General features: G+C 49.7%; 2 protein-coding genes across 2 annotated transcripts; both read left to right on the forward strand.

The window, feature by feature from the left end:
- Window positions 1-6,864: 6,864 nt before the first annotated feature.
- Window positions 6,865-8,535, forward strand: LOC110977976 (uncharacterized). Its single transcript, XM_087144514.1, has one exon. The coding sequence runs from the start codon at window positions 6,865-6,867 to the stop codon at window positions 8,533-8,535; it is 1,671 nt and encodes a 556-aa protein (XP_087000640.1).
- A 114-nt stretch (window positions 8,536-8,649) lies between these two features.
- On the forward strand, window positions 8,650-9,414 carry LOC147800445 (uncharacterized). The gene has a single exon (XM_087144526.1). It carries the CDS (start codon window positions 8,650-8,652, stop codon window positions 9,412-9,414), a length of 765 nt encoding a protein of 254 aa, XP_087000652.1.

Genomic DNA, 9,414 nt, shown 5'->3' on the forward strand with positions numbered 1-9,414 from the left:
ACTGCTGTAAGAGTGCAACCCTTCTCTTAGCAGGTGACTTTCTTCTGGCACAAACATCACATCCCCTCAGATATGACCGTACGTCCGCGGACATACCTGGCCAGAAATATCGAAGTTTCACTTTGGCCAATGTTTTATTGACCCCTAAGTGACCACTAAGTTGCCCACCATGCAACTCAGCAATGACCTCCTTGCGGAACTTTGGTGGTAACACCAACAACCACCGAATGGACTTTCCGTCATCGGAGTCCCATCGTCGGTGTAGCACACCTTCGCGGACCTCCAACTGGTCCCACTGCGACCAATAGGTCTTGCAGGTCGCTGACAAGTGGGAAATTGTCTTCCACTCTGGTCGGTTTTTGTTCTCTTCCTTTAACCTGATGAGCCAACTTACGGTGTCATCCTGTAACTGTGCTTCTCTTAAAACACTCCCAGACAGGACTGGTTGGGCGGCCACGCCCCTAACCAAGAACTCACTACCCTGAGGCTGACCCTTGGGTACCATACCAGTTGCCTCAACTCCACTGACCTCTTCCTCACGGCCGCACTGTTTACATGGCCGTCTTGACAGTCCGTCAGCATTTCCATGCTTCTTGCCACTTCTGTGCTCTACAACCAAGTCGTACTGAGACAGAACCTCCAACCATCTCGCCAACTGACCCTCGGGGTTCTTGAAATTAAGTACCCACCGCAATGCAGCATGGTCAGTTCTGACCGTCACCTTCCGGCCATACAGGTATTGTTTGAAATACTTCAAATACACCACCACAGCCAGCAACTCTTTGCGGGTGACACAATAGTTTCGCTCAGGTTTGCTGAGCTTCCGGCTCGCGTAAGCAAGCACCTTTTCGTCACCTCCTTGAACCTGGGACAAGACTGCCCCAATGCCATCACCACTGGCATCAGTGTCCAGGATAAAGTCGCCTTCAGGAATCGGGTATGACAGAACTGGAGCGGCCTGAAGCCTGCTCTTCAGCTCGTCAAACGCCTCCTGACAACTCTCCGTCCACACAAAGTCCCTTGCCTTCTCCGTCAAGGCATGGAGTGGGCTTGCAATTTCTGCAAATCCCCGTATAAACCTCCGGTAATACGAGGCGAGACCCAGAAAACTTCTCACTTCTCGTACACACCTCGGAGTTGGCCAATTTGCCACTGCTTTGACCTTTCTTGGGTCTGTGGCAACCCCTTCTGAGGACACAATGTGCCCCAGGTATGCCACTGACTTTTGAAACAGCTGGCATTTGCTGGGCTTCAATTTGAGCCCGGCATGTCTTAGCCGCTCAAACACTATCCGCAAACGGGCTAAGGTCTCCGGCACCGTCTGACCAAACACGATAATGTCATCTAAATAGATCAGTAGGATCTCCGACTGCAAGCCGGCCATGATCTTCTCCATGAGCCGCTCGAAAGTGGCAGGTGCATTGCACAGCCCAAATGGCATGCATTTCCACCGCCACAGCCCATTTCTCACAACAAATGCTGACTTTTGACTGGCGTCCTCATCAAGAGCGACTTGCCAGTACCCCGATGCTAAATCGAGGATACAGAACAACTTCGCCCCTCTCAAGGCATCGAATGTTTCATCAATGCACGGGACGGGATAGGCATCCTTGATGGTAACCGAATTCAACTTTCGGTAGTCAACGCAAAAGCGCTTCGTACCGTCCTTCTTGTCCACCAGGACAACATTTGCTGCCCATGGACTATCTGAGGGTTCAATTACTCCCCTCTCCTCCAGGTTGCGTATTTGCTCCTGAATCTCCTGCTGATGCAGGTACGGATGACGCCTCACCCTCTCTTTTATCGGTTTAGAATCACTAGTGTCTATGTGATGCTTGACCACGTCTGTGTGACCGATGTCATGGTCACCCTTGGACAACACATCTTGAAAGTCGATCAGACATTTCTGGACATCCTTATGGTACTTGGCCTCCACATTGGCTGTACCCCTCTCATATAGATCTTGCAAATACGGGGGCAACGCCTCGTCCGCATTTGCCACCACGTTGAATTCTTCATGAATTGAACTAGCTTCAACCTGGGAAACTACCCCCGCAGTTGTCCCCTCCCGGGCAACTCTTTTCTCCTTTCCAGGATTAACACCCGCAACGGAACAACATTGCCTTCAGTCTCAACCAGAGACCTGGCCAGCATCAAGCCTCTCTTGGCTAAGTCACCACCACTTAGCCTCCACTCCCTTAATTGGAAGTCTATGTTTCCACCTGTTGGCACGAGAAAATCCATGCCCAGGATACCATCATACCTCATTTCGGCAAAGACGGCTTTCACTGGGTGCGTGGTTCGACCCACTTGCACCTCCACCAAAGCCTTTCCCAGCACAGCTAATTGGCTTCCGTCAACTTGTTTGACTTGGACATTCACTGTCTCCAAGACAGGTCTCTTCTCTTTTGGGATTTTATGGTACACTTCACTACTTATCAAAGTATCAGTCGAACCTGTGTCGATTAAGAATCGACACTTGGTCGACCTCACCAACCCCTCAACAAACAACCCATAACGAGGATTGCGGCTTGAATGAGGCAGGGGAATTATTCTCTGCCCATCGTCTTGCTTTGACCCCTTTTCTCCTCTGCTGTCATTGTCACCGAATTCTCTTTTGGACCCTCTTGGTCTCTCAGCCTTCCCGCGGGTCCTACGGGGGGGCTGATCGCTGTTTCCCTGTTTCGGAGCATTCTTGCACTCCCGGGCGAAATGCCCTTTCTCCTTACACTTGAAACACTTGAGGGTTCCAGGCTCGGCTCTCCCGGGCTTGCTTGTCTTCGGAGAAGACGAGCCCTTGCCTGGCCCCTGACCAGCGATCTGACCTGACAATGACTTCATCATTTCGGCCACACAACCCAACGTCTTGGCCTGTTCCTTGAGACTTAACTCCAGAGTCTCCAACCTCTGTTCTGTGTCAGAGTTCAAAGCCCTCGCCAACTTGGCGGGCTTCCGATCCAACAATCTGTGTTGCTCGACCTTTTCAAAATTCTCAGTCTCTAGGGCAGCCTGGACTGCTTCGTCCAAAGTTTTTGGACGGGCCCTGTTTATACCCTCTCGTACTGAGTGACTGTCAACGGCATCAATAAAGTGGTTCTTTGCCAACTTCTCTCTAGCCTCTTCCTGAATTTCAGGGTACGCTCGCACCGTTAACTCATGGATTGCTTGCCCCAATCCCAACAAGCTTTCCTTCGGCTTTTGACGCCGGTGCCTCAGCTCAACCAGATAGTTCTCGCTCTGTCGAGCTGACCCGAACCTGCGCTGAAGCAACTTCACCAGCTCACGGTAAGTGTGCTTTTGGCCTGAATCACCCACCAACCGTAGTGCGTCACCTTGCAAGCTTGCGGCCAACCACTTCGCAGCTTGCTCTTCGCTCCACTGGTTTACCTCACGACAAGACTCGAAATGGCGGAAGTACTCCTTCCAGAGCACTTTCCCACTATACCGGTCAGGAGTTATGTTTGGCCTGCGATTGAATCGCTCCAAACTCCCCTTCTGACCCGAGTCACCATGGACACGTGCCTCTCGTTTCAGTGGCCAAGGACCCACTGACGAGCTGTCCACTCCTTCAACGGAACTGCTGTCCTTCGCCTCGACGGGTCGAGTTGCGAAACTTAGCAGATCATTGTGCACTTGTTTAGGGGTGGTCTTCTCCCCATCACAAGCAAATGGGTTAGTACTCGACTTACCCTTTTCCACGCCACCTTGCCCTGACTGGAACAGCGTCAGGTCGTCCATGACTTGACTCTCGCGCTCCAAGGCGAATGGCGTCAACCCTGCTTGGGGTTTCATCCCTGGGCTTGGGTCCTTCAGAAGTGTACTTTCCATAAAGCTCACCTCCCTCCCCATCTTTGGGGCCAACTCAGGCGTTCCACCTGCGCCTGACACCTTCCCAGCTGCTCCAGAGACATACCCAGACGTCTCCCCAGGCAACTGAAACTCAACATCTGAATCAACCCGATGGAGCACACGCCCGCTCCCAGCTGGCGTGCCAACGTTCCCTCCCATATTTGAGGAAACACCCGACTGCAGTTTCATGGCAGCCTCCAGCTTCTTCGCAATTAGGTCATTTTCCCACTGCAGAAACTGGGCTTCCAAACGCAGTCGCTGCACCTCGGCCTCAGCACTTGAGGTGCTCGCATGACCCTGCAAGCCTTTGCTCATACTGACGACCAGGCTACCACCAATACCCACAAGAAAAATTAACAACAAAAGCAGAGCAATCAACAATTGACTCAAAATTTCTTAACAGAGAAATCAACTTAATCAGTCACAATCATCCCACTTCTGACACCATTTGTGGCGGGCATCCCCGGGCCTACCCTGAGTTGATGGGATCAAACCAAGCACTATTAGTGGCAGAGTCGATCTTCCCAACCCAAGGCTTTTCCCCAGACGAGAGACCACACAGAGCGACCTCAAGGCAAAGGGTGCGGGACCGTTTCGGAGGAAATATACCGCCGATTGTGACCGAGTGTTAATTAGTCTCTGTTGATTTACACAATCAACCTGTAAAGAAAGTAATCCTTGACGGAAGAACTGTCGGTACAGGACGTTCAATTTATTCAACAATAATCAACACAAATCAACAAATGAAATGTACAGTGAAGTGATTGGGAGATTGGTTTGGTTGCCTGTGTACTTACGTGATTGGATTGAGCACTAATTTAGCGTAGGGCCCCAGCAGCAATACGCCAATGCATCAACTATGCACCATGCGCATCAGCCATTCACTGTGCATCAACCACACACAGCGCATCTACAAAGTCACACTGCGTCAGCAATGCACCACTGCATATAAGCAACGCACCTCTGTGTAAACAATGCACACCGCTGTGTAAACCATGCACACTACATGCACTGCATCAACAATGCACACCGCGTCAGCAACGTACAACTTGTACAACTTCGTACGAGCTTCACCTAACGTGCATGCGAGCCAGCGTCAGCAACGTACAGCTCTCACAGCTTTGTACTTGCAACGCGTCAGCTACACACACTAGTCAGCCACGTACAGTCTATACAATCACGTACTTGCAACGCATCAGCACCACGCAACGCTTCGCACAGCGCTGACAATGCCTTAGCTCCGTGCCAACTCACCAACTTCACTCTGCGAAGTCCAACAAGCAACCAACTATGATGCGATCGCAGCGCTCCCTGCAGTAGCACGACCATGTGCACACAGCGCGCTACGCTATGCCTAGCCAGCACACGTTACCAAGTCACTAGCCAATCAGGTACGTGCACTGCAACTCATTAATAAAATTAGACTAGCTTTAGTCCTATACACTTTCCGTCACAATAGCAATATGCAAGCATCAATCCTTTTCTCTGTAAATTTGGGGTTGAAATTTTGAACAGAAAAACCAATGCAACTACGTAATCCCTGGATGACATCACAGCAACAGCGACCTCAGTTGTCAAAAAAATGAATAGGTACGAGTATGTATAAAAGAGCACTCTTCAATGTATTTAGCCAAATAGGAATATGTTTCTTACACTGTAGAGTAGTACAACGTTCCAGAAATACTGTGTCTAAATAAAATTCGCTTTAGCTTCACTTTATTAATATAGCTGTAATTTGAAACGTTGGAGTGCCTTCCGTTGTCTAAAAATGATGTAAGTGCACTCTTTCGCACAGCTGTTTTCTGTTGAAATTCATGTATTGTTGTGTGTTCAGTCATGAATTTGAAAATAATTCACGACAGTGGAAGGTACTAATTTGTCATGATATTTCATTTATTGCTTTCATTTTTTACTCTCAACATTCAAAAATGGAGAGTTAGCCTTCCTTTATTATTTTATTATTATTATCGCTCATTTTACTAGAAAAGCTTGGAAATATAGAGATCACTACGCTGTACCTGTTGCAGGCCCCTAAATTAATTCTTTCCGAGGCCCAAAATTCGAGCCGGGATGGCACTGGAATTGCGTCAACACAAATTGTAAAACCATTGATGTAGCGGCGTAAAACTGTTATAGCGCCCTCTTTCGGGTGATTAGTGAAATGCACTAATCTCTGTTAGGACCAGTGTCTAGATTCAAGGGACGACATACCTTTGCAGTTAACCATGTCCATGCCGATGAGGAGCTGCATGACCAGGTGAGGCGCTTCTGGAAGTTGGATTTCGGCCTTGATGACAAAGACAAAAGGTTTGGAGAGTCAGTAGAAGATCGAAAGGATGGTCACTATCAGATGTGCTTACCTTGGCGGCAGTATCCACCATCCTTGCCAAACAACCGGCAATTGGCCGAAAAGAGGCTCCAATCTCCGAAGAGGAGATTGGAGAAGGATGAAGGCCTACACGAAGGCTATAAGTGTACTATTCAAGAGTACATCAGGAAGGGCCACGCTAAGGAAGTTGACGAAGGAATTAAGAAGGACGCCCAAACTGGGGCAGTCTGGTACCTTCCCCACCATCCTGTTACTCACCCCATGAAACCGAAGAAGGTCCAGGTGGTGTTTGATTGTGCTCCTACTTGCCGAGGTGTCTCCCTGAACAGCCAACTCCTGCAGGGGCCTGACTTCACCAACAAGTTGGTAGGAGTGTTAATGCGTTTTCGCCAGGAGAGAGTGGCCTTAGTAGCCGATGTGGAAGGAATGTTCCATCAGGTCAGGGTGTTACCACGAGATACTGATGTACTGCGGTTTCTGTGGTGGGAGGACGGAGACATGTCAAGAACCCCAAAGGAGTACAAGATGCTTGTTCACCTGTTTGGAGCTACCTCCTCACCAGCTGTGCAGGTTTTGCACTACATAAAGCAGTGCAAGACAACGAACACGACTTCGATGTAGATGTGGCAAAGACTGTCCTCGAGAACTTCTACGTCGATGATTTGTTGACATCGGTTCCCACAACTATGGACGGGATGAGGCTGGTTCCCCAGTTGTGTGACATGTTGAAAAGAGGCGGCTTCAGGCTTACCAAATGGGTAAGCAACGACAGGAAAGTGCTGTCAAGTGTTCCAGCTATGGAAAGAGCTGCATCAGTCGTCGACCTAGACCTAGACCGCCTACCCAGTGAGAGAGCTCTTGGAGTTCTGTGGGACATTGACGCAGATGAGTTTGGTTTCAAAGTATCTATTAAGGATACGCAGTTGACAAGGAGAGGGATTCTCTCAGCGACAAGTTCCCTCTATGATCCTTTGGGCTTTGTAGCTCCCTTCATCCTCAAGGCAAAGCTGCTACTACAGGACCTTTGTGCTCATGGCAAAGGTTGGGATGAGAGGGTCGGTGACGAAGAATTACAGCATTGGAAGAACTGGATCCTTCAGCTTCCAGAGTTGACAGCTATAAAGGTTGCCAGATGTTTTAAGCCTCCCGAGTTCAAGGAAGCCAACATTGAACTTCACACATTCTGTGACGCATCAGAGAGAGCCTACGCGGCATGTGCCTATTTGAGAAGTGTCAGCCTTGAAGGCAACATCCACTGTGCCTTTGTTATGGGCAAGACCAGGCTCTGCCCTCTTAAGAAGATAACGATTCCCAGGCTCGAGTTGTCTGCGGCCGTGCGGGCAGTGAAATTGGTTCAGGTCATAAAGGAAGAGCTGAGACTGTCGTTATGGGATGTAACCTACTGGACGGACTCAACCTCAGTTTTGCAGTACATCAGTAATGAGAGCAGAAGATTCCGCACTTTCGTTGCCAACCGGGTTGCCAAGATACATGAACTGAGTGAGGTGTCCCAGTGGAGACATATTGACTCGAGCAGGAACCCTGCAGATGATGGTTCCAGAGGAGTGCATGTAAAGAACCTGTCACGTTGGCTTACAGGACCAGAGGTTTTGGTTGAAGAAAGGAGCAGTTGGCCTGACAAACCATTTGTCTCCGGTGGAGGGACAGTTCCCAAGGAAGATTTGCAGAGTGACCCAGAGTTTAAGAAGTCACAAGTGTATGCAGCTGTCTCTTCGAGTCCCACACAGGATCTGTTGTCACACTATTCCTCGTGGTCCCGCCTGAAGCAGGCAGTTGTGTGGATGCTACGGTTCATGGCGTACCTTGCCTCTCGTGTTAGAGAGAAGCCAACATTCAAGGAGATGGGTCCCCCGACTGCCCAAGAGTTGGACACAGCTGAAAGGCGCATAATTAAGTTCGTGCAGAGGCAGTCGTTCCCGAGCGAGTTCCAGCCAGACGCAGGAGATAAGAAGAGGGCTCGGAATTCATCCAAGGGCCTTGAAAGAACAAATCCCATTCTATGTGACGGCCTACTTCGTGTGGGCGGTAGGTTGGAAAGGTCATCACTGTCTGATGAGCAGAAACACCCTCTAATCCTTCCTGGTGACCATCACATCACCAAGCTCTTGATAGTTCACTACCACCTCAGGGATTGGACACTGTGGATCGGGAATGACATGGACAGCTCTCAGGCAGAAGTATTGGATAATCAAGGGTTGCGCTTCTGTACGACATGTGATTGGGAGTTGCATACACTGCAAGAAGCGGAATGCGAGACGAGGCCAACAGTTCATGGCCAACCTACCAGAAGCAAGAGTGACGCCAGACAAACCACCTTTCAGCAGTACCGGGGTTGATTACTTTGGTCCATTCTTGGTGAAGCAAGGACGAAGCCAGCTGAAAAGATATGGCTGCATTTTCACGTGTATGTCCAGCAGGGCAGTTCATTTGGAGGTGGCCTTTTCACTTGGATGGATTCATTCATCCAAGCCTTCCGCCGGTTCATAAATCGTCGAGGACCTCCTGAACACATGTACAGCGACAACGGGACAAACTTCAAAGGGGGCCATAAGGAGCTTCAAGACGGTCTGGCTGCGGTGAATAAGAGAAGGGTCAACAATTTCCTTGTCCAGCGGGGTATCGAACGGCACTTCAACCCCCCAGGAGCTAGCCACATGGGCGGGGTTTGGGAAAGAATCATACGCTCAGTCAGAAAGATCTTGGAAGGTCTCTTGCAACAGCAGATGGTCACCAACGAGAGCTTGATCACCATCATGACAGAGGTTGACGCAATCCTTAACGCACGACCCCTCACGCAGTTAAGTATGGATCCAAAGGATGACGAACCGCTAACACCGAGCCACCTGCTCCTGATGAGACGAAACCCAAGCCTACCACCTGACGTATTCTGCAAAGAGGACAACTACAGCAGAGGAAGATGGAGACAAGCCCAATACATTGCAGACCAGTTCTGGAGAAGATGGGTTCGAGAGTATCTGCCACTTCTCCAACAGAGGCAGAAATGGACCAAACCCGAAAGGAACTTTGAAGTCAACGATTTGGTGCTTGTGGCGGATGACAGTGCTCCGCGTGGTCATTGGCCCTTGGGGAGAGTGGTCAACACGTACCCAGATAAGCATGGCATGACAAGACAAGTTGAAGTCAGAGTTGGATCTAAGTTCTATCGGAGGCCAATTTCCAAGCTTTGCTTCTTGGAGCAAAGTGTAGGAGACTGA

Source organism: Acanthaster planci, linkage group LG01, assembly GCF_054643075.1.
Source record: "Acanthaster planci isolate LZ-2023a linkage group LG01, COTS_SCS, whole genome shotgun sequence".
NCBI classification, from domain to species: Eukaryota; Metazoa; Echinodermata; class Asteroidea; order Valvatida; family Acanthasteridae; genus Acanthaster; species Acanthaster planci.

Bases quoted from the DNA above. Each gene is read 5' to 3' on its own strand.
- LOC147800445 (XM_087144526.1), top strand. From the start codon at position 8,650: ATGGATTCATTCATCCAAGCCTTCCGCCGGTTCATAAATCGTCGAGGA.
- LOC110977976 (XM_087144514.1), top strand. From the start codon at position 6,865: ATGGACGGGATGAGGCTGGTTCCCCAGTTGTGTGACATGTTGAAAAGA.